Source organism: Myodes glareolus, chromosome 13 (assembly GCF_982192425.1).
Source record: "Myodes glareolus chromosome 13, mMyoGla1.1, whole genome shotgun sequence".
In the NCBI taxonomy this organism is placed as follows: domain Eukaryota; kingdom Metazoa; phylum Chordata; class Mammalia; order Rodentia; family Cricetidae; genus Myodes; species Myodes glareolus.
Window position 1 is genome coordinate 41,858,263 of NC_142038.1, and position 26,438 is coordinate 41,884,700.

A 26,438-nucleotide genomic window follows, 5' to 3' on the forward strand; every position below is an offset into this window, starting at 1 on the left:
TTTAATACAATTTTTGCAGTAAAGAAGCATTAAATATAAACTAATAAGATGCACTGGGGGTAGGGCTGTAGCTTTAAAATAGACACCAACTGGCATGTTCAACGACCTGGCTTTGATATCCAGAACTGAAAACAAAACAGAAATAGAATGCAGAAAAAAAAAATCTATGGGCAAATAGTAAAGACTGTTTACCTCCAATCCAGCCTGGAGTCTAAGAAAGGTATGAACTTTCTTAAAACTAAAAGGGTCCAGTGAAACTCAACTGCATGAGCTCACCAACCAAGCCTTCATGTATACACTTTACACACATTCTACCTGCTGTAACTTCAGGGATTTCTGAAAACTGGGAAGAAGAGAGCTCAAACTTCATAAGGAATGGACTTGAGCATGGGCTCCCAAGGGGTCAGACGGCTGAGTTGACTGTGCTGTCAGGGGTCTACTGAGCTTGGATGCCTATGCTGCTGCTGCTGTGGTGCTGTAAGAACCCCGGAAGGCCCATCCCTCACTCTTGAGATGAGGCCATCAAAGCCCCCTGCTGCAAACCTTACTCTCGGTTGTGACCTCGGAGGTAGACTCCTTCACCCCACATCAATCTATGTAGGGATGAAGAGAAAATGAAGCTTGAGGCCATGCTTTTTTTTTTTTTTCAAAAGACCTTAACGACCATTTCATTTGGGGACATTACCCCAAGCACGGAGGCTTCGCAAGCCACTAGCGCACACTGAAGGTGTCTAAAGTGCAGACTTTTGTAACTTGAAAGGGCCATTTAAAAGCTGTGACTCATTTATGAGCGTGAAAACGCCATAAGTGTACTGTATGAATCAGACCCTGGAAGTAAACAAAGTATTGCATTACCATCAGCCACATAGTACAAAGCCATGGATGAATGCGTGGGGTTCACTTCGCAACAGCTGGAAGCTGGAGAGGTGAAAAGTAATAGAGTTATCCAGGACCGTGTAACAAACCCAAGGGCCGGCAGCATGTTTGCCTAGTAGCGCAATGCATAGTTAATGGCACTTCCATAAATATTAAAGAAATTCCATCATAAATGCCATGTCTCAAATTTAAGCAAATGAGGAAGAATCAGGCAACCCTAAAGGCCAGGGTTTAAAAGACAGAAGTCCTCCGAGTGAGTCTCCTGAAAGGAGAAGATAAAAACTTGGCTGGTGGACTGGGAAAATGAGCCAGCATTGTTAAATGTAGTTCTCCATCACACTCCCTTATAGGTGATTCCATATTAAGAATAAAAACCATAATAGAACAGGTGAGACATCCACAAGCCATTCCTCCTTCAAAAGTTGGCATATGTCACATGAAAAGGGAAAATAAAAGTTCAAACTTTTTTTTTTTTTTTGGTAAAAAGCAAAGTGAAGACTAGGATCCAGGCACATCAAATCACTTAGCACACACTGAAGCCTATTTTAAAGCACACTCTACAAGGGTAAACAATGAACGACCTTGAATGTACAGACTACTGCTGTCAGGGAAGGGTATCATTACAACACTGAACAGACGCAGTAGATATTAATAACAATTACTTTTTGGGCTCTCATGAGTAAGAGTACTCATTCTAATGTATAACTGAGCACGATTTAGAGCCCATAATCCATAGAAAGTGGAATCCCATATATTAGCTATAAGTTGAAAGGATGAAAGACTATCTAATTATAAAGCACTGTGATCTTTTTCTTCAGGAAACCCTACTGCTGTGTGTTCCTGGACCAAAAGGTATTCCATTTTGATAGGTTCTCTCAACAACCTATTCAAAATGTTGATGTCAGAAGACAGCAACTTGTGTAAACTTATACTGTGTGTCACTTTATTATGGAGTATAATTTGCCTGTAGTATTTCACTAGACACTATAAAGAATAAAGTTTCAGATATATTTCAAAATCATCTATGTTTTTAAAAACAAAACTTTTGAAAATACATTGTAAATGACTATTAGTAAAATTGCCACACATATAGTAGAAAATAAATACTCCATTGGGGTAATATTATAACATACTTATTAACACAATGAACACATTGAAATGGAAATCTCTGGCTCTGAGATTTTCTTTAATAATTAGAAAAATAAATACCACATTACTTTTTATCTTTTGGGTTTTAGTGCTGGAATTCAGTCAGGCCATTTGCAATGCATCTCACAGTTCTAGAAAATAATCATACCCAACTTCACTCTTCCCTAGTTTAACTTTTCCACTTTCAAAATAAAATCATCTCAAATTTATTTTTCAAAGTATCTCCCCCTCAACGAATGCATACTATTTAATCTATTTAAATATGCTTATAGACAAGACGACCAATAAATCAGAGTATGAAGTTATATGTAAACGGACATCCCATCCTAACGCCATGATCCTTTCCCTGGTGACAGGAACATTCCCGACTCCTCTGATTGATTACAGCAGGCAGAGTATGACTTTTACTTGGGAACACTGGCACCAGAGTCCATGTGCTCAGTACTCATTTGCCTTTGCATATATCCTCTCTTTCAAATTAAAAGAGTTGTGTCAAAAGAAAAGAACATACTGAACACAGAAATATTCAATTTCATTGACTCTTAAACTTCAGAAGGTTGTAATACCGCTTAGTCTCTAAAACTTCAGTATTAATTAACACACACTAAGAATGTGTTCCAGAAGATGAGAACAAGCAGGTATACTTCCCCTCCTGGAATTCCTGGTGTGATTTAAATGATAGTTGTTCTCCAAACCTTGATGGTGATAATAGTAATAACCATAAAAATAAAGCAATGACAAGATGATTTTCTTAATATGACACAGCACTAACCCCCATGCACACATAGGCTTGCCAGATTGCTACTACAGTATCATCTTAGGAACAACATCATTGACACATGTTAGATTGACCATTCACGAGGCTATTTCTACAAAACTAAAGATGGCTGACGAGTTGCACACAAGGGCTAGGTACTTCCCAAAGTGCAGGGACTTAAGCTCAAATATTCCAGTTTCTTCTGCTTCAAAATTACTCCTGAAGGTTCTCCTAGCTATCTCCTAGGTAAATTCTGATGAAATGTCCAGATCTGAGCCATTTTGAATGTCAGATCATTTACCAGGATAATGTCACACTTCTTGGCTTGCATCAGAAAAGACTACACCAGAACCAGAGTATGATGACTCTCGTTTGACTGAAGGCAGATGCTTACTAACCAAAGAAGCAATTGAAATAATATTAAAGTCCTCCCTTCTCTGCTTTTTACCTATCATTCACCCAAATATAAATAAATAAATGAGTCGACAAATAATGCAGATATAAGTACTTACATACATATGTAAAATGTAGAAATTTTATAGTTATAAAGTTACATATTATATTATCCATACTGCCTATACAACACATTCATAGTATGTATACATTAGAATATGTACACATACACTTATCCACAGGCGAATAAATATCGAACACATGATATACCAGGAATGAAGCATAGATGCCTCCTATAGGATGCTTTCCCAATCAATAGAGAACACTTTCAAGAAACTGCTAGAAACCTTGTGCTTATCAAGAGGACAGGGATCAGCGTAACCTTTTCCAGAAAGCTAACTGGCTCTTTCAATCTTAAAATATTCTTAGAATTATTTTTTATAGATTTGTTTGATTTTTTATTATGCTTTTGTATGGGTATGGATAAGCACCAGTGCCTGCAGAGACTGAAGAAGCCATCGGATGCTCCAGATCTTGAGTTCCTGACATGGCTGCAGGAGACCAAACTCAGGTCCTCTGCAACAACAGTTCACAGTACACTTCACAGCCAAGCAGATCTCCAACCTTGGAACATTCTTAAAGTTCTTATAATTAACTAAAAATAGAGTTTCTATTAGATACAAAATATGTCCCTTTGATGTACACAGGATATTTAGATGGGCCAAAGATAAAACAGTGTGGTTTGCTTAGGCCAAACATGTAAGGGAGTTATGCTTATATGAAGCAGTATATACTTAGAAAAGACATGAACAAGTGTGGTTGCACCGACACTGGTACATAGGCGCAAGCCGGTGTGTCCTTGGGCTAGAGAGCAGGACGTCCGTCTTCGGGCAGCATTTGTGGTGTTAATCACCCAGGAGTGAGTTTAAAATGGGTGATGTTGAAAAAGGCAAAAAGATTTTTGTTCAGAAATGTGCCCAGTGCCACACTGTGGAAAAGGGAGGCAAGCAAAAGACTGGACCAAATCTCCATGGTCTGTTTGGGAGGAAGACAGGTCAGGTGACTGGATTCTCATACACAGATGCCAACAAGAACAAAGGCATCACCTGGGGAGAGGATACCGTGATGGAGTATTTGGAGAATCCCAAAAAGTACACCCCTGGAATAAAAATAATCTTCACTGGAATTAAGAAGGGAGAAAGCACAGACCTAATAGTTTATCTTAAAAAGGCTATTAATGAGTAATTCCAGTGCCTTATTTATTACAAAACAAATGTCTCATGACTTTTAATGTGCACCGTAATTTAATTCATACCCCCAAATTCAGATCATGAATGGCTAACAATGTTTTGTTGGACAGTCCTGATTTAAGTAAAACTGACTTGAAGGAAAAACAAAACAAAACAAAACGAAAGATGGATGGGAAGGAGGGAAAGCAGAAGGAGGAGAGGAAGTTAGGGAGGGAAGGGGTGAGGAAAAGGTCAGCAAGGGGAAGGAGCGAGAGGCAAAGAGACAAACCAACATCAAGGAGAAAAAGGCAAGCTTGTGCAATAATATTTAAAATGGAAACTTTGTTGAAATAATTTATATATCCTCACATATTTTAAATTTTGTTTTTTGAGATTATAATACAATTCCATAATTTCACTTTTCCCTTTCCTCCCTCCAAACTTGTCCATTTATCCTATCTTGCTCTCTTTCAAAAGTGTGGCCTCCTTTCTTCTTTGTTATCACATGCATAAATGTCTCCATATACACACAAATATTCCTAAGTACAATCTATTCGGTCTGTATAATAGTACTTGTATGTGTGCTTCTAGGGCTGGCTAGTGGTGTTAGATAACCAATTGGTGTGCTCTTCCCAGAGAAGACTACTTCTCCTGCTCTCAGAACTCCTTAGTTACCTGCTGTTCATTACTTGTTTAGGGTTCAGGCTTCTGGGCTTTTCCTCACACAATTAGAAGGACTATTGCTGTTGTTCCTGTTCAGCTCCAATTTTGGGAGCCATGCTGGTGAGATTTTGTGGCTCTAGCTTCTGACATTTGTAGGAGACACAATCTTGGAGAAGAACCTACAACCGCTACTTTACTAAACCAAAATAATCTCTGGCTGCATCCTCAGTGTTTGCCCTTATCCCCGCAGATAAATGTAGCCATCACCCACCATCAAGGCAACTTCTTCCAACAGCCAGACCATTACAGAAAACCACAACCAATCAGAACGCAGAGCGATGGAGCCCAGTCCCAACAGATACATGTCTTTGCTTCTAAAAGTCACAATCTGGAGATGTTCCAAAGCAAAGTGGAAAAAATGTTGAAAAGGAAAAAAAAAATCAAATGTGGAAAGTCGTTCAAGATGTTGGGCAAATTGCAAGCTGTGACTGAGTCTTGTGGTTGTGATCCTGAGCCCGGCATTTGGCCCCTTTACCTCAAAACCAAGGCTCTGCTGATTGGTTTCTGTGGCTACCGCAGATTCATTTTCATGGCATAATGGACACTTTCTCTTTTTATCACCTGTTGATGAAGATAGGAATGGCTACCAGCCATCCATTTAAACATAACAAAAACACATGTCCTTTGGGCTGCTGTAAGTTGGCACGGTTTGCCTCAGAATTTGTATATTTGGAATAAAAATGGTAATAAGAAACATTTAAAAAAAAAGAAAATGCATGACAGGTGGCCAGCTCTGAGGTGACTTAGTGTCTTTGGAAACAATCACAGTAGAAGGCACCCAGACCTATGCAAATATTACCAAGGATGCTTTTAACCACCACAGCCACACTGCCAGGCAGAAATGGTGGCTAGAATCTGGATAGATATGTCTACCGAGTTTTTAATATACATGCTTCAGCTTGGTAGGTAATCTGTTCCAGAAAGCATCTTATGCCCATCAATACCATGATTGTCAGGTGATGAGCATTACCTTAAGCAGTCACTTTTCTTTAAAAAGAACATGTTGGGAACTATTGGATATTAGCGCTGTAGTAGAACGCTTGTCTAACAAGGGCTGGGTTTGAGCCCTAGTACTGCAAAAATCAACCAAAACCAAAAACACTTTTGTCCCTCAAATACTATACCTATACTTTATGTAGAGAAGTTCCAGGAAGATTCAGATGCATGGTTTTAAATCAGCCCCAGACAAACTTGCAGGAAAGCAGATGAACTCACCCATGGGTGTTCCTTGTGGTTCTTTCTCTCAACTCTCTAAAAATAGCTACAGATAACTTTAAGCAAATTAGAAAAAAAGGTATAAATCCATAAAGACAAAATGAATGAGTGGCAACACAGTACTAAAGATACCAGAAAGCTGATCTCAAAAAAGCAGAATCAGCTTTCAGGGCACTGGGGACCTGACCACATATGACTCCAGCATGGTTCACACTGGCCCACTGCAGGGAGGAACATGGCAGAACTTTAAATGGGAAAAGAGAGTCAACTGCACTGAGGCAAACACCTAACCCTGTCTTCTGCTCGGGAAATGAATGTTGCTCTTAGCCAAGTCTGTGGGAATATGGACTTCTGTAGTCAGGAGAGAGCCAAGCAGGCCTGTGAACTGGTTGAATGGTTTCCAGCACACCCTGACTAGAACCTGAAATGAATATCTGCATATGAACTTTTCAGATCTCTTTCTCCCCTGCTTTCACAGGAATTCCTAAAAAGTAGTCATTCATACTTTGGCTTCAATGATGAGATCACAGAAATGATTGCTCATAGGGTGGTCAGATTTGCAGAGAAAATATAAAATACGCTGTTCCTTCCCGTCAACCAAATCTCCCCTCCGTGAAGGGTACAGTTGTCTAGTTCTAGATAGAAACCTAAAGCTTCCAATTGACGCTTTCACATATGTTTTTCAGTATGAACATGCAGCCAAGGACACTCAAGCATTGAAGGAAAGCTTCAGAAAAAGAAACCACAAAGAAGAAAAAAAATGCATCTTTGGGGACACAAAATACAAAGAGCAAAGAATTCTAAAAGTGCCTTAACATTGACAAATGTTATACATTGACCACTGTATAACAGCAAAGGAAAAGCCAGAGGCTATCAAGCACAAATGAGCACATAAGGTAAAAATTTAGACATTGAAATCTAATGCGCAGCATGGATTAAGTTAATTGAGAAAACAAAACTATGTTTATTTATTTTCCTGCTTTCACTGTCATGAGGATTGAATCTAGAGCCCAGTTATGTTAGGCACAATCTCTACGTGTATCTCTAACCCCTAACAGAAAGTTTAAAAATCAAACTGAACTTGTCTTCCAATATAGAAAGCAAAGATAGACAGAAAATAAGAAACATTTAAAAACTAATATGCAGAGATCACTATCCATATAACAAAATCCAGGGGCTTTAAGAAATCAGTTTTCTTTCTATGAATTGAAAAACAGGAATTTCAATACCAAATGGTGATGTTTTTCTGACGGCTTAGTAGCTGTTCATGAATCTCTTGATACTTCATTTATTGTAATATATATATTACAATACTGATATTTCATTTATATATATACATACATACATACATACATACATACAGCAGCCCCATGGTCCTGTAGTCAAAGCCCTGTCAACCCATGGCATTGGCTTTGCCATGGCTGCTGTATGTAGGTTTAATCTAAGTCTCTATTGTTCTATTTACCAACAAAGATTTGAACGTCAGATGTGGGGTGAAAACCTGCTAGATCAGAGAGGCTGAGAAGCAACCAGCTGACCTTCATTTTGAGTAAAGACCCATCAAGAGATGTGTCTCCTCACTTGCCCTGAAAACCAAAAGAAAGCACCCAATTCAAGTCCTCACCCTTTCCTTCCAGTGTGGCTCCTCTATCCAAACTGCTGGTGTCTCTATGGCCAACTGGGGTAGGTGTTCGCTCCGCCCCCCGATTCATTGTAAAACTTTCTTTAAGCCTTAGAGTGTCACAGTGTGATCAAAATTCCCACAACAGAATGGACCAAGAAAGTTCCCAGTATCGTAGACTGAAACAGATTCATAATCTTGTACAATTTTAGAATGCCAATCCTGGAGGCTTTCAGAAAGAAAAAGAAACAAGAAAAAGATTAAAGTGAGAATGAAGTCAGACTGTGGGACTCTGAACACAAGCGAAACGGCATCTTCCTCTTCTGAAGCATGAGTTTCCAATCTGGAATTTTATATCCAGTCACACTGTCCATGAACATCGTCTGAGAAAACAGACTGCCATGTTGTCAAGGTCATTCTCTCACACACTGCACTCTCTTAGACATTATCACAAAACGGGATCATCCAGAGTAAAAGTAATTAAGGATTAAAGAGAAAGGCACCAGACACACACACTCAAATATACAGACACACACAGATACACACTCACATATACAGACACACACATGTACAGATACGTACACGCATGTATACACACACACATATACAGACACACACATATACAGACACACACATGTGCAAACACACATGTATACACACACATGGACAGACACACAGACATATACAGATAAACACACACACATCAAAAATCCCTCCCTGACATGACACAGCAGGAGGGAAAGGTTCTGAAAGCCACTACTTCAATAGGAGACTGTGGCAGAGTTTAATATCTGAAGAGGAAGAGGGAGGACTATAGAACAGGGAAAGGTTTAGAGACGATTCCATGGTAACAATATACAAAACTGAGCAAAAAGAAAAAAAAAATAAAAAATCTAATAAACAAACAAAACCAAAATAACAAAGTAAAGTAAATGAAGTACTATTTATTTCAGAGAAAGGAAAAGGGGGAAATATAAAGAGGAGGGAAAAGTTCTAAAATAAGATTTACCGTGTCACAATGTGGATGGAGGACATGTGAAATTCTGTTTCTGTTCAAGAGTAAGAGCTAGAACCCAGGCCTATCCCTCATGCACTAATGTCACCTTGAATTTCCTACCCAGGGTCCCATAGTCATACTCACCACCCATTGTTAAATGGCTTTTTCTATAGGCCATTCATAAATGTATTTTGTTTATTAAGCAGCTAAGTGAACATTGTTGATAATATAATTGGTTGGCTTAGACTCTGTGAGTAGCCTCTGAACACTGACAGCTCATATGCACGCCTAAAACACCAGAGCTGTGTGCACCCCTAAAACATTAGAACTTTTCAGATAGGAAGCACACAGTCTCTTCCTGTTAGTTCTTGAATGTTCAATAGAAACCAACTCATGCACCCATCAAGTCTTTAATAGGTAGCCATGCACATGTTAGTACAAACCAGCACTACAGTTAACAAACTACTTTAACAGGTCCCCTAAAGTTCAAACCTGTTGCATCAAGACTTCCTGCTTCAATAACAATCAACACTTAAACCAGAAGTGCCTCAGCAATGTAACATTTCCCACGCAGCATCACCACAAAATGTCCTGGACTCTGCATTCTGACAGATTACAAAGACAACTCTCCAGTGAAAACTGGTCACGTTGGAAGGCAGAATACACAAGCATCAAAGCATTAGCTCTATACAGCAACCTTCGGGAAAGCTTTGTTACTGGGATTCAAAAGACAGTGAAAAATTCCAAAACTCAAGCACATCGTGTTCTTTCTCCAACTTCTGAAGACACTATACGGCAAAATATTTTCTCAGGAAAAGAAACAAACTTACCTTTCACAAGCTCGGACAGTCCATGCGGCAATTATCCATAATGAGATACTAAAAACCAAGAGCACAGTTCCTGGGCAGATAGTCATTAAAGTCTTCATAACAAAACGCGTATTGAAGTTTATCTTATTAAGTGCCCCAATGCTTCTAGAGGAGGCATCGGTGAAAAGTTTGCTATGTAAAAGCATGACTCGGGCGATCAGATAGAGTCTTAAGAACATTGGTATAGATAAAATAATATCCACATCGGCGGTGGTTGTGGAGGGGGCATAGGAGAAGGCAAGCCGGGCCGTCCATGTGAACGTATAATTCCCAGGTATGGGATGAACAGCACACACCAGTATTTCCAAGCAGATGAAGAAAATACGCTCATAAGTCATGGCTATTCTCCAGTCATCTGCTCCATTGTCCACCATGAATAACTGAAAAAATAAAGTAGAAAAGCAGCTTCAGTATGGCATGAAAGCTCCACAAGTGTTAGTGCAGAACTTAAAAAGACAACAGGTGATGCTTAGCAACTGGGCGAGCTAAAGCTGGCAGCTTGGGAAGTCTAGCCAGGTGTGCTATTTATAGACGAGGGCAACGGTACCGGAGGGGGATTCCATTCCGTGCAAATCAGAATGAGCAGCTTGCTGCATAGGGACTCAAGGTATTTGGGAGTCCACGTTACTGGATAATCCATAAAGTAGATTTGTTTTGTAACAGATTGCTCTCCCTTTGAGGAGATGGTGTTTCAACCCATGCAGGATGCTATTTAGGGTGCCGCCTGTAGTCAGTGCAACCCTAGAATGCAGCAACGCATGAGTATTCTCATGAGAAATCTTATTCTTGGCCTCGGATAAAATCACAAGAAACCACAGATGAACGTGGCAGAAACATTTATTCTAGTTTCCTCACTATTGTTTTATAACTTACTCAATTCTTCCTTTTCCTATTTTTTTTGCCACCTTTCATACCACCATTAAGGAAAGAATTATTTCCCTGGCTGTTTATAAAGAAGGACACCAGACCTTGGCTGTGCATGAATTACCGAAAGCATTTGGAAATGTGTTTTCACTTCTATGACTGTCACGATGACTTGTGGGGGCTCCTGGCATTTGAGTTCAGGAGTCGATGGGTGCCAGTACTGCAGTGTGGCTGCAGTTCCATGGACTAGGAAGACTCATCTGCCCTTATATCAACAGGGTACCCCACCGAGAAAGATGTCCTTCTCTTCCTTCTGCTAAGTAATCGAGTAAAGTAGAAGTGAAAGTCAACAAAAGGAGCATACTTGCTTTCTCAATGAGTGATCTGCAGTGGGTTAGAGAAGATTCCACATGGCTGCGTCCTATGTACCCTCCTCTCCTCCACAGACATCAAGTAGATCCCTGGTCTTGCCTAGCTATTCTTTATGTGGTACTTCTCTCCTATGACCCAAACTGCTTCTTGCTTGACTGTTTCTTTGCAAAAAATAGTTATAATGGGGGCAAAATTGCCTCTTCTGTGTGATGCTTAAAACAAGGAGATTGAAAAACATTAGACATTTTTATCAAAAATATGCCAATCTTCTGAGGATCTACTTTCTTTACCAACTTGTTTATGAGTGACAGTGCAGATTGCTAAAATAAAAATAAAAATAAAAACTAAAACCTACCTCCAAAGGGGCTGAAAATCACACAACTCCAAAGAATCTTTAAGAGCCATTAAAAGGCCTCTGTTTCTTCTCTACACACACTTTCACCCCCACCCACCCCGACCCTTTCCTCCTAGCTTCTCTCTCAAGCTTCATGTGGCTAAAGCAAATTCCAATTTCCCTAGTACCCATGTGTCTTCCCTCTTAGGGGACTATGCAAATGAGCTCACACCATTACAACTCGCCAAAAAAAACAAAACAAAACAAAACAAAACAAAAAAAAAAACAAAAGACACAAAAGAGAAGCAGGGCCAGCTGTCTACACTGGGTGGGGTTAATTTCTCCCAGGGATCCTTCAGGTTTGGAGGATTTCCCACTCCATCAGCTCCTCGGCCACTGGGGAAGATCCACTGAAGACAGCTTTATTATGGGAAACAGTCGTCTACTCTTAACTTTTAACTTACTTTCCTGCCATTGCCTCCTTTAGGAAAAAAAATTCTCCTCTCCTCCATGGGTTTCTGCACTGCTTTGCTCTTTCCATCTCTGCTACTCTCAGTGACTTCGTCTCCTCCCCAACTTTGGTGTCACGGTCCCTTTGGGGTCTATATCTAACTGTCTCTGGCTGACCCTCCATGGGGGAGCTCATCCGCTATCCTCTTTTACCAGATTCCTCCTTTTGGAAATGATCTCCATCATATAATAGTCACTTAAAAATGTAAATTATATAATCCTATTACTACCAAGAATAATATCATTCAAAATCCCTCCATTGCCTGATGGTTAAACCTAATCTGCATGCACAACAGACAAGGCACTGTGCCATATGGTTTTTGCCTATTTCCACGTTCATTGCTTATGGCTCTCCTTACAGTTTCCACGGTGGCAAATTACAGAACCTGATGCCTGCACTTCTTCCATGTCTTTTGCCGTCTATCATATAGCCTAGTCAATTCTTACTTATTCAAGAGTAGATTTCACATCACCTCCAAATCTAAGCACTCCTTTGCTGCACTATGGTTGCTTATGGACCTCCTATTGAAGCTTCCACAGAAGACAATGACACTTTCACTCCAGGATGTCTTTGAGGCTGGAGACAGGAACCACAACTACCTATCGGAGCTCAATGGGTGCTCATTACAGCAACTGCTTTGATGCCTCTATCTTAAGAATGACTATGCTGACCCTAACTAAGGCCCTAGTGTTCTTTAAGCACACTCAAAGAAGATAAGAACGCCAAATATGGGACATACGTGTAACTCAAAAGAGTCTGCAAATTTACACCAAACATCCTACTGACTGATAAGCCACTGCATGTGTGTGATTTTGAAATCACACAGGAAGTCCAGATAATTTTTTTCTTTGCTAACTTCCATAAGGAAGTTTCTATTTCATTTCCTTTTATTACCCATTCTATTTCATAGTTCCTTCTCATTGTCAGATAATACCTGAAGTCATCCCATTTTAGGCTTTATAGTATATGCTGACACATTGTCAGGAGGAAACATTTGCTTCTCCTGAAGTATTTTTGTTCGTTCATTTAATAGTCTATTAAAGAATTCTAAACACCAGGTGCCAGGGCTGTGCTACATCCTAGCCATGTTGTAGAAGCCACAGTAGACAGACAGTCTGCCCACTGACATTAACTTTGATCAGGAAAGAAAAAACATCAAAAAAGATGACTTGAAGCAATTTAATAAAGTAATTAAGATTTCTGGATGTTGCAATGAAGGAAATGTGCAGCAGATGAGATGGGGAAGGGTAAATTAGAGATGACAGCAGAAAAGGTCATCAGGGAGGACTCCAGGGAGCACCATTTAGTGCAGGTACTGATGAGGAAAACAACCCATTATGTAGAGGACATCCCAGGCAGGGTAGAGAACACAGGTGAAGGCACTGGCGATGCACCCACTTCGTACGCTCAAAGAGAGGAACGTTGGAGTGGGTGAATTAAATGCCAAGGGGCAGGCGGAAGGTAGGTGAATGCAAAAGAGCCCCTTGGGCAGCCCTTGTGGGAAATGGCACCCGGAGTGGATTCCATTCCAAATCAATAAGAACCTACTGAGACGACTAGGCATGGAAGTAACAGGACATGATCTGCAGTCTGCAAGGCACACTCTTCTTCCATGTAGGATTTGGAGTAAAATGACACAAGTGTAGAAGGATACAAGTTACACAATACTGCTGCATTCAAGTGGTTGGAGCATCTTTGTAAACTGGACTAGGGGTTGCCATGGAAATGCAAAAAGTGGTTCTGATGGGCATTGTGATGGCAGTATCTACCAAGGTAGAATTGGCTGATATGTTACAAGTGGGAGTGATAAAGAAAAGGACTCGCAGATGGCTATTGAGTGTCTATCATGAAAAAAACAGGATGAATGGTGAGGCCACCTTCTGAGACTATTTCCTACACTCTGCAGAGCGCAGAGGTAAGAGATGAAAAACCATTTTCTGGACACTAACATCTGTGTATAGATGCCAAGAATAAATTAAGATATGGAATTCACACTGAGAAGACTGGAACCTTGAAATAAATTTGGAAAGCATCTGGATTTAAGTGGTTTATTAGACCAAATGAAAACTACAAGAGAGCAAAGAGAACAGGACCTGACAGATCTCAAGGCCAAGTCTTGGAGAACCTAAAAAGCAAGGGCCGTAAGAGGATCTGAAATGCAGCTATAAGGGAGGGAAGAGTGGCCTTCTGAAAGCCAAGGGCGTATGAGCTGTCAATTACAAACTGTAAAACGGTATTTACTGGGTTCAGAGTAGTGTTAATGTACTCAATAATCCCTTCAGAACACAAAAACATCACAAACATTACAGTCCCTCAAAGTCAACATTCAAACCCAATTGCAGAAATTACACATTTGCATTTCATGTAATCTCTGTGAGAGCTATGGTCTGTCTTCAGATCTCAGGCAGGGGAGTTCACCAGAATGACTGATAACAAATCAAATCTGCATTTTTTTTTAAAAAAATTCTGATATTCTTTTCAAAAAGAAATACTTTAGGGGATTGTTACTTATTTTCATTCTGGGACTGTAGAGTGTGTCTTTCCCAGACTATGACCCCAAAAGACATCCCACAATAAACTTCAGTTTCCTGGGATAACTGTTTTATATTTGCTTTGATGGCCACGAATTGATCTATGTTTACCTCATTATCTATAATTAATGAAAAGCAAGAGAAGTTGGTAGGAGAGGGTCTAGAGAGTAGTAGAGGGGCCCAACTACACAATCGGACGATCCACTGTGAATGGGAGAAACTTAGCTGTAGAGGCCCTACCTGCCTCTCTTTTATGTATTCCTCCAAACCACTCTGCAGGACCCTGAGCTCAACGGTGGCCCCTTATGCATTCTGGAATCCTTTACTAGATCACAATCAAGAGCACTGCTCAGGAAAAAAACAAACAAACTGGAATCCAAAAATACTCATTGAATATTTCAGACATACATTCATTAAGAAATCATGAAAAGAGAGAAGTAGCCATTCTCAATGAAATATAATAATAATTGAAACCACGTGGCACTGGCAGAAAGTGCAAAGCACACTGACGCATGGTGATAGGGGAGTTCAGCCAATCATATTCTGTTTTCGGGGCGTGCCGCCCTCAGGCAAAAGCCTGCCTATAAACCTTGCAAATGCGCTCCGCTAGCGCTCTTTTCGCCTGGCTCCTGTGTCCAGACGGATCGGTTGGATTCTGGTGTAAGCTGTTATAAGTCTTACTTCTGTTTATTAAAGCTATATATTTTGTATCAAGATAGTCTGGGGACTTTTCTTTACCAATCGTCCTGCAGTTTCAGCATGGGACTTCTCAAGGGTAAGAAGGTAGCCATCATAAGCAAGCACAAGCTGCTGTAAAGTGACGGGCAGAGAAGCCAGTGGCCATCAGAAATAAAGTTAGGTCCAGAACTGAGACCTGCCCTCTCCAGGAAAACTGCATGTCATGCATATAAAAGATCTAACTACGAAAATGAAGCCAAGAGCATAGTGAATGTAGCAGATCAGAGAAAGACAAACAAATGAAAAGTAATGCATATGCATTTCACTCCATGAAACTGTACCCTTTTTTCCACCATTTAAGGAGGTGAACTGACGGTCCTAGGAGTGAGAAGACTAGAGTGATAAATAACTCAATAAACCTAAGTACTTTCATTCTGGGGAGCATTTGATCAAAATTAATAACTAATAAAAAATAAGGAAAATCAGTTAAAACAAGAAAATGGAAGAATGAGAATAAAGAAGGTCATTAGACATTCAAATACTTCCTACCATAGTCTATATGTTCAGTTCTAGAAAGTAATAGCTGTGGTATAAGTGATCATATACAGAATCAAACACAGAAATCCAATTTATAGCTAAAATATCCTTATCAAGCAGAACCTTGAATAATTACATTTTGTAATTATTGCCAAGAGCTTGAATAAAATAATATATTTCTTTGTTAACCTTTAAACAAATATGCAATGAGGTCCCTTCATACAGGGAGACCTGGGCACCTGCTCATTCTGCTTCCTGAATTCTGGTCTAAAACATTGGCCATGTTAGACTTTGTCCAAGCCACTCCCACAGTTGGGAAGGATAAAAAGAACATGCATCTTCTGTCATGGGCAGTGGTGAGCCAAACATACACACGTACTCCTTATTTATTTTTGAACCTTTCCACTACAGACATAGTCACTTCCATATAACCCTCACTTTGCATTATCTACTGCCTTTTCTCTCTCCTAGACTCCAAACATGATGTAATTAGGATCTCTGGTCATAAGCACAAGGTTGCTAAAGGGCACAAAAGAATGCCTTTGGTTGGAAAAAAGGAAGGAAGGAAGAAGAAAGGAAGGAAGGAAGGAAGGAAGGAAGAAAGGAAGGAAGGAAGGAAAGAAAAAAGGAAAGAAAAAGGAAGAAAAACTCAGTTATGGCTGATAAAGCATCTTCCTTTTCTCCTTCAGGTGGACCCTAGACCTGCAGCACCCATCTTGTGATTCTAAAAGAATCACACCAATGTCAGCCTGGACATTTGAGGCCACAGAGCCAGCAACCGCATTTTCTATTATTTACACAACTAACACCTAAGACTGCATTTAACTTAGTATCCTTTAAACGTCTGTGTGAATATCTGTAAAAGAAAAAGACCATTTATTAACGGAAATACTTTCTGGAGGAGACAGTCAAGAACTCAGTCAAAAGGGATGCATTTCAGATGCCGAAATATAAAATGCGAAAGCTACTGGGCGGTGAGGCTGTTTGTGGGTGGATGGCTCCTGCTCATGACTTTCAAGTGTCAACCAACTGCTCTGAAATCTCTGAGTGTGAGTCAGAGGAAACACGATTTTTAGTGCCAGAGAACATTGTACTCAATACATGGCTGGACCACTTCCTAGCTGAATGGTTTAGGGCCACATAGTTAAACCCTATAAACTTAAACCTGCTCATTTGTAGACTAAAATAAAAATAATATCAACCTTACACGACTATTCTGAGGCAACACCCACTCTGCTGATGTTAATAAAGGCCAACCCACCAGCCCACGGAGAAGGTCCTTGTGCCTTGGACCCTCAAGAGAAGTAGCTATAGGGATTAAGTGAGAACTTGTATTCTGAAAGTGGAAAATTTAACCATGGAGGAGAAGAGAAGTTGACTAGGAAACAGAGTAGAGTTAGCCTTGAGAGGAGCGCTACCAACTTCACCTGTGTCTCCTTCTGAAGGAATTCTTATCAACTGCTGACACGGGAGCTTCTAAGAGCATCCTCTGCTAATCTAATCAAGAGCTTCGGCCACAGATAAAAGCTTAGAATCATCTACTTAATCCTGAGATGATGGAGATTATCATGGCTTTGGAATCTGCTGCCCTTCAGACCTACTCTACTTAAAATCAAATCTTGGCCCCTTTCACGGGGCTGCTGGCGACTGTGTCCATTTTCCGGCACTCATGCATTTACCCATAATTACATTCACCTCACACGGCAGCTCATGTAAGTCTCCACATGCACAAAGAATGTGTGTGATCCTTTTTCCCAAAAGATGGCATGCTAAATTCCCCTGCTATTTTTTCTCTCAACGGAATGGGTACCACAGCAAATACTGGTGTCTGTGGTTTATGCATCCAGGCTCCAGGATCTGAAGCCAAGCAGAGCTCAGTCTGAGTGTGACCGACCACCACTCCTCACCGCAGTGACACTACAGAACGACCCAACTTCTTCATCTTCAATTGTATGTGAAGGGAATAAGGAATCGGTTGACGGGGAGTCAACTATTAGTAAGGCTAAAAAGTGCAAAACCATAATTAAATAAGAGAAAATTCATTTTATTGTAAAAATTTAATGTATAATAATAAATGTCTGTATGTTTTCATTTGAAGCATTATAATCGCCACTACATAGATTAAAACATATTATCACTTTTGTTATTTTAAGCACTTAAAAGCTAGCTAAAAGGCAGTTTATAATTATTAGTACATCTGCCCTTTAAGAGCTTAATTAAAGGACAAGCAGTCGAAAGGATTGGTCATGGTCACCCCATGAGTGAGTGAAAAACCCAAAGCTAAAGTTCAGGCTCTCTAACGTTCACATAATTTGACAGGAGCATCAAGTAACTCTGAAAAGGTGAAAGGAAATCAAATATTTATAAAGCAAATGAATGTTTACCCCCTAATTTACATTATGATTTCTGCAATGTCACATATAACTCCCTGATGCTCTTGGAAAACCTCCTATTCTCTAGCAGAAACAAATATTGAAATAGACGTCCACATTACACCCTTGCCCTGTGGGACCAGAAATAGAGCACATCCTAGTTCAGGCTCTAAGTTACAGCTTCGTCATCTGCAAAAGTCTCCGAGTCTAACTTCAGTCATACAGAACTTCATATTCCATGCAATGTTTGAGATGGAATTGGAAAGACCTCACCATGACAATACTGCTGTATTTTAGGTAAGTATGGACTCAAATGAACAACTTTTGTCAACACATAGACAGTGTGTTGTATTTTTTTCCTCATTTTAAGAGAAAGTTAAGACTCAAAGGTTAAGGAACCAGTTAGGGTAATATGAATGAAGTACAGAGATGGACAAGAACTCAAGTGTTCTCTCTACAGAACGTGTCTCTGCAGTAAGGAAACTGCTGTTTGTCACATACTTAGTAGTTATAAAACGAATTTAGAAAGAACAAGATGTTAGCAGTGATGATACCAATGATGGTACATCTGTTTGCCCAGTTTGGTAGGGAATGCAAGAGCTGACTGGAGAGAGAGTTACTACATGTAAGTCACTCAGTTGTCCCATGAAGTATTGACAGACAGACAGACACACACACACACACACACACAGAGAGAGAGAGAGAGAGAGAGAGAGAGAGAGAGAGTGAGCACAGATCTGACAGACAGACACACACACACACACACACACACACACAGAGCGAGAGAGCGAGCGAGCGAGAGAGAGAGAGAGAGAGAGAGAGAGACCAGATCTCTGAAGCATAAGTCTTAACACAATTAATGAAAGACCACAAGATTTAGTCACCAAAGAACAACACTGCATCCCAGTGCAGGGCAGCCTCATGTTCCAAACAGTGCCGACCTTGGTAGGAAAATGAAATGTAACAGAATATTTCTGTGAAGTCAGTGATATGTAGACCTATAATACCTATGTCTCAATTTTAGAAATATCTTATCCATATTGTTGAAATACAAATTAGTATGAAATAATTAAGTATGATCTTCAAACTAGTCAAAGAAAACACTGTCCAGGCTCTCCTTTAGGAGTCCTTATATCACTGTTTCCACAGAGATGAAATATTCTTTCCACTTAGAAAGTTAATTGCAATTACAAAGATTCAGGAAGCTCATGAAACTTGTTAGGCTCTGGTACGCCAAAAGTTTCAAAATTCACAAGTGGCCCTCCAAGGCTAGAAAAGGCTATCTGGGAAGAAGAGACTCTTTGATGGAGTAGACTGCAATGTGTGTAGGGAGATCCAAGGCTGTAGCCTTCATGAGTTGTATTTCATGGGACGGACTTTTCCAGAGATGTGGTGGCCTTTGAGTGAGTCATGATCTTTCAAGGAACCCCAATAACCCCACTGGTTCACAAAGCTAGATTTTAGTGGTATCGTTTCTTTGGTTTGACATCAGTATTCTATCCGGGTTGGGTAAAAGTTTGTTGGCATCTCTCCAGGAAACTCACAAATTGAGGATGTGTGAAAAATACTCTCACACAGACTGAGAAAGACTGTTAAACAACATGCTGTAATAAGATACAAACTGAAATCAGAAGGAAGGGTTTAATGAATAAGAAAATATGCTAGTAGACAAATAAAAACTATAAATAATTATAAGCACCAGAAATCTGAAAATGGCTAATTTGGAGGAGACGGAAAAGTAAGATATAAATAGGATACTGGACATTGATAATGCAGATGGGAGTGGAAATGGAGAATGGAAGAAATCTTAAAGGTGCATCATCTTGTTTACAAGGACAGAGACTCTGGTGTACTTTAAACATTGTTAAATGTGCATATTTTCTAAAAAAGTGAGACTGGCTACTAAAATAGAGGATATAAATTATGTAACCTTTCGGCTACTACAGAGGAGGAATTAAGTTTGAAAATCCTCATGTTACCCACAATAAGAAAAGTAAATAGAAAAAAAACCCACAAATTCAAAATAAGGTCTGAAATAGATACAAATGTAACCGGGCCATACAAAGTCAAATGAGCTGAACTCTTAGCTCCAAAGTGCAGCACCGAAAGCAAAGGAAGGGGCTGAATGAACTTCTGGGGTGAGTATTGCATTCACATGAAGAAGGTGGCCAGACCATAGTGTTTACAGATACGGTCTCATTCATAGAGCGTACAGAACAGGAACTACAACACACCCAAATTCTTAATAACCATTGCAACTGCCAGTAGATGGTGGGTAGACAGACTTGGAATAAAATGGACGGCTATTTTAGCTTTGGTTGTAATGTTCTTTTTCTCTTTTGATAAATAAAACCCAAGTAGGGAAAAAATGGAAAAAGAAATCTCTACTGCCATGAGGCAATATTTCAAAGGCTAGAATAGAGGAAGAGAGAAAACTTGTGAATTCTCTGGAAGTCCTGGCTCAGAACAACTCTCCCCCTCCCCCACTGCACAGGGGCAGGACCTTCCTTTCTGTCTTTTTCATGTGCAACAAAAAGGCACTGTTGGGGCCGAAGCCAGTGAAGAAGCTGTGAAGGAAGAAAGCCCCCAGAATGGCTCTCCAGCTCAAGTCTGGGTTCTGGGAAACACATCCAGGAGTGTGTGCTCCATGGAACAAATCAGATGAAATCTCTTTAGTTCTTTTAAGTTTTCCTACACGAAGGCCTTGAAATTAGAATACAGCCATATGACACATGTCAATCCCACCTCAATCACAGTTACGGTTAAGTAAAGATACACTCAATCGTAGCTGCTGTTGGTTTTCAAACTTTCCTTACTGAAAACTATTCTATTTAGATTCTTCATAACTACAATGGTTGTTATAGTAATACTTCCATGGCTAGGAGAAATGACGAAACAGACACTAAGTGACAATGCTATCAAAATTCAAAATGCCTGTAATTAAGCCCAAATCATTGGAACTAACTCTGAGTGCTCATGTGGTAGGACCAATCAAGACTAATGTTATTTTTATTATGTTTTGCCAATTTGTGTACTTTGGATTCAAAATTGGCAGAGTTTTCCTTTCAGTGTTCCATTGAAGAGCAAACAATCTGGGCTGGGGAGAGGTCTCAGCTGTCAAGGGCAGTGAGTGTTCTTGCAGAGGCCTGGGGTTCAGTTCCCAGCATCCACATGGCAGCTCCCAGGCATCTGTAACTCCAGTTCCAGGGTATCTGATGCCCTCTCCGTCCTCCACAGGTACCCGTCACGCACATGGTCCATAGACATGCATGTAGCCAAAACCCACAATCACACAGAATAATAAGAACAAAGTATACACAGTCACAAGAGTCTTGCCATGGTGATATGAGCTGTGCATCATGGCACAGAACAGTAGGATGTGCCAAGTTCAAGGTATGGCCTACACAGAAGTTCAAAAATCTCAATGAAAGGCGTGGTTTAGTCTTTCTAAAAACATAAAGGAGGCTCTAATAGCACACAGATGAACATGCTAAACAATCAGGCCAAAGAAATGGGAGACAGGAAATCACAAAGAACTGCATAGCTTACAGAAGGGAAGTTGGCCCCACCATTCAGTTGAACACAGGTCTGAAAGGCAACCTCGTAGCTGCTTTTGATCAGAATAACATGTTCAGTGTTATTATGGAGATTATTAGAGATTCTGTTAGTCCAAACCACCACCCACTTAATTAATATGGGCAGGTGGCCCTAGCAGATGAGATTGTGAAGGGAAAAGTGGTCACACCTGAAGAAGGGCACTTAGATGAACGCCCGCCCAAGAGTGGAACACCATTAAGGGGCAGACTTAGAGTCGTCCAGATCTGATTGCCATCATCAGCATTCTTTCCTATCCTCTCCTTCACTTTCATGGGTAATTGAGGATTGGCTTCTCTCCCACTTCTGTGGACATCCCTGGGTACAGATGAAAAGCTCTAAACAAGACATATTTTATGGAACAATTAATTATGGATAAAGATTATTCTACAACAGTCTCCTTGAATCAACTGTGGTGAACTTCAGGTAACATAAAATACCACGTGGAGGAAACGGCCTCCTCTATAATAAAATAGACCCAGTGTTTGGACACCAGGATTGTAGCTGATGACGTCATATCAACCAGGATTTTAGGAAGCGGTAACTGTTTTGATTGTAACTGAAGTGAGAAAATGGTACAACCTTTCCTCCGCATCCCAGATAAAATTATATATAGCTGTTCCCTTCAAAAAAGAATCTCTGAAGTTACCGATCTGAAGATGTGAATTTGAGTCCCAGTTTTGCTACTCACTAGCTGAATAAGAACTGAAGTGAAGTCATGGGTATGATGTCCTTGATACAGGGCTTGCCCACAGAAAGTATGTGAGCTATCCCATATGCACTACCTTACTTTCCCGAAGATGGTCCAAAGCAGGAGGTAACGAGTCCAGGGCGATTTTTCTGCATTGGTTATGTTAGTCAGGTTTTGTCCCTATGGTACTTCAACCGCAAAGGGTCAAGTGGCCCATATTCATCTAGCCACTCTGGTCCTCCTACATTTCCATCTCAGATTAAATTTACCATCACACGGCCAAACTTTCAACACACTCCCCTAAAGAATATTCCCTCCCTTTCATCATCATTTTTGCCATAACACAAAAGACGCAGAAGACTCACCAAGAATACTACATAAAATAGAAAGCAGTAATAAAATGAAGGGTCTGATTCCAAGATAGAGTTAGAAGTAGCTCTCATACACTGCCAGGATTGAGAAGAGTTAGGGAAACAAAGGGTAAGACTCTACACTGAAGCTGAAGCCAAATATAAGGGCATTCAAAACTACAAGTCCAGTTGTCCGGATCCATGAGTGTTACCACATTGTTACAGGCTACACAAGAACTTGAACCATGAACAGAGGTAACCCTGCCATCCTACCGGGCCCAAACATTACTCAGCAAGGTCTGTGCTGTCAGAAGGATGTGAATAAAAAAATCAGACCGGCTCCTTTCCTGCCTCCCACTTGCTTAGTCCCATAAAAACCCTGGATGGCAAAATGACATGTTATAGTCAACGTATGGGTCAAAGTGCATGCCATTAATCCCAGCACTTGGGAGGCAGAGGTAGGAGGATTTCTGAGTTCTGGGCCAGCCAGGTCTATAAAGCAAGTTCCAGGACAGCCAGGGCTGCAAGGAGAAACAAAAGGAAAGGTGTATAAAGACCTCAAAAAAGATAAAAACAGATCCACAGAAATTAATCAATGAGTGCTAAGAACTCGGTTATTCTGAACCAATAACACCCATGCATGCTGCTCAAGAAAAGGGAAGAAGAATGTGTGTGAAGTAACTGGACATGACTCCACAGAGAAGGAGGCCTCTGGCTAGTGAGGGCTGAAAAGTTCAAGAGAGCACTTTGTAAAGATACAGATGTCTAAGAATACAGTTACATTAGGAGATGCCATGGTCATCTAATAGGATAATAGGATAAAATAGGATAAAAAAGGATGCCTCCGGAGAGGGCTCCATCTCCTGTTACATGATCAGAACTATCCAGAGGTAACCTGTCTCTATCAGAGCCTTGATTTCCATAGCCCTTCTGAAATAAACCACAGCATATGGATAGATCCACTTCCATATTTCCTAAAACCAAGTCAAACAAAGCCTGTCTTTTCTTCATACAGCTCTAAAGAGCAGAAACGAAAACATAGCGATGATTTCCACCAATGACAGCTGAGTCTAATCCTGTGCATCTTCATCATTTAAATGCAAACTAAACACAAATGATTTATAAAGCTAAATTTCTTTAACGATCCCAAACATTATGACAGAAAACCACAAAAGCATAGAGAGAGCTTTCTGCTAAGGAAAGGCACATTTATTAAACTCCTCTCAGTACATTAGATCCTTGGAGATGGCTTGGTTCACACATATCCTCAGCCAGCCTTTGATAAACTGAAGAAAAGGAGCAAGGGTGGCTGGCTGCCTCCACTCACAGATGAAGTCATAGGAACCATTTACACAGCTACTATTCAACAACATAGAGGGAAGAGGGGTGAACTATTTCAGGGATGCTGACTATACAGCATGGCCAGGGGAATGGCCATCAGGATCGCACATGGCATTGGTCCACATGGGGCAGACAGTCGAGGCAGACAGAGTCTGACAGCGCCCGTGGTAACAATGACCTCCACCAGTTGAACCTGGAAGTCACGGTCATATCTTGTACTTTTATCACTCTTCCCCCTTGCTACTCCCAGACACATCCATCGTACATTCCAAACAGAGGCTCACGGTGCCTCATCCACAGGGGCTTATGTGAAACATGACTATGATTGTTGTCATGGTTACACTGGTAAAGATGAATAATAATTTGCATGACTGCTGTGTCCAGCACTGGACTTGTCTTAGGGTTTCAAAGGCTGTGATGAAACACCGTGGCACAAACACCTTGAGGGGGAAAAGGTTTATTTCACTCACAGTTCCATACAACAGTTCATCGTCAACAGAAGTGATGAGAGCAGGAACTCAATCAGGGCAGGAACCTGGGGGCAGGAGCCGATGCAGAGACCATGAATGAGTGCTGCTTACAGACTTGCTCCTATGTCTTGTTCAGCCAGGTTCTGCATAGAACCCATGACTACCTAGTGTCAGGGCTGCCCCACCCACAATGAGTGGGCCCTATCAGATCTCTAATTAAGAAAATGTCTTACAGGCTTGCTACAGCCCAAGCTGACTGAGGCATTTGCTCAATTGAAGTTCTCTCCTCCCAGATGACTCAAGCTTATGTCTATGTAAAACCTAGCCAGGACTGGACTAAAAGCAACGTAATTCTCAAGTAGCTTTGTGGGCTAGGGCACATGTACTCCAGGATTACAGATGAGAAATTCAAACTGGGAGATGTTAATTGGATTCCAGAAATTGCTGGAGCCATGCTAGGGAAATGCACGTTTGAATCATCTTCTATTCCACCTTGGGACTGTTTATCCCTGCATTTTCTGTCTGTCTTTAGAGAGCTGCTAAAACATCAAAGACGGTTAAGTTAGGCAACAATGGCTTCCTGAAAGAGGCGATTCCCCAGAAATGTTCAAGGATCAGCAGGATTTGAGAAAACAAAGGAAGAAAGGCATTCTATGCTTCAAGGGTGTGAAACGGTGTAAAGTCCTTTGGGAACCTCGAGCAGGTGATGGAGAAATAGTGAATTTGGTCAGGAAGAATGGGGATGGGGTGTTAATGGGTGTGCAGTGGTCAGGTCACGCCAGGTCTGGAAAGGAACATCTATGCTATACCATGGCTATGTTACAGTGAAACAGCAAAGCCAGGGAGTCATTGTCACATTGTTCCGGCAGCAGCAGGGAGGGTGGAACACGGGCAGGAAGCATGGTAACACAGGAGACTGTGTTATGACAGGTGAAAACCAAGGATAACCCTCACCCCCAAACCTTTGCATACCCCTCTGAGATGGGGTCAGACCATGCTGTTCATGTATAATTTTATTTTATTGTTTATGAGAAATCACCATGATTGTATTATCTGTACTTCCTTGCATACTAGTTTTTAAAAATATTTTGCATTGTTTGACACTTCCATACACTTACATAATAGATAATACTTGTTTTCACCACTTGACTCCTGATGGAACTCCTCAACAAGCCCCTCTCATTTCCACGTCTTCTTTTTGTGTGTGGCCCATGGAGTTTGATTAGAGTTTTTTAATGAATGTGGGTGGGATGCAATTTACTGCAGCGATGGCAACTTCACTACACAACCAGCGACAATGACACCACCCTTCCCCCACCAATCTTCAACTGTCAGTGGTCCGCCAGGAGGAGTGGGGCACAATGGGCTCCTTCCCGAGACAGGATGGAATGTTGAGGGGCCTAATCTTGTGTGTGCCTTCTGCAGATCACCACGGCTACAGGGAGTGCACAGGCTGCAAGGACAATGACAATCCAGAAGACGTCTCCGTGCTATACTTGTTCCCATCCCCTGAGTCTTATGTTCTTTCCAGCCCCTCTTCCACAATGTTCCCTGAACCTTAGAGAGATGGTAGAGTTATCCTTATCAGGGCCAATCCATCCATGGATCCTCTGCACTTTGGTCCTATTGTTTCTTAAGATGAGGCTAAAAGAAAAAGTAAGCTTAAACAAAAATACTAAGCCACTATAAAGTGCCATATGAACACTAAAATACATAATAACATTTGGCTTATAATAAAGGATGCCATATATCATTTCTATATGTTCTATCTAATGCATTCCACATCACATATAAACTATTGCACATATGACAGGTCATAGTATATACTATGTATTAAAACACATGCATATAAACAGCATATGATATAAAAAGTACAAATATAAAATTCCTGTTGAATATAAATACTAGAGGCTTTAGGAGGACCTGAGAGATCAAAGCCTGGCAACTGGAATGAAAGAGTCCAC

The 26,438-nt window shown here is 40.6% G+C and overlaps 1 protein-coding gene and 1 pseudogene across 3 annotated transcripts in view; one reads left to right on the top strand and one right to left on the bottom strand.

The window, feature by feature from the left end:
• Positions 1-26,438, bottom strand: part of Kcnn2 (potassium calcium-activated channel subfamily N member 2) — a 374,515-nt gene that overhangs the window by 86,672 nt on the left and 261,405 nt on the right. For all 3 annotated transcript variants that reach the window (XM_085699907.2, XM_048419262.3, XM_048419263.3), the window contains one exon: positions 9,791-10,209. In XM_085699907.2, coding sequence (XP_085556033.2) covers positions 9,791-10,209 — 419 coding nt within the window. The remainder of the gene's footprint in view (positions 1-9,790; positions 10,210-26,438) is intronic.
• On the top strand, positions 4,106-4,420 carry LOC125390324 (cytochrome c, somatic pseudogene; annotated as a pseudogene).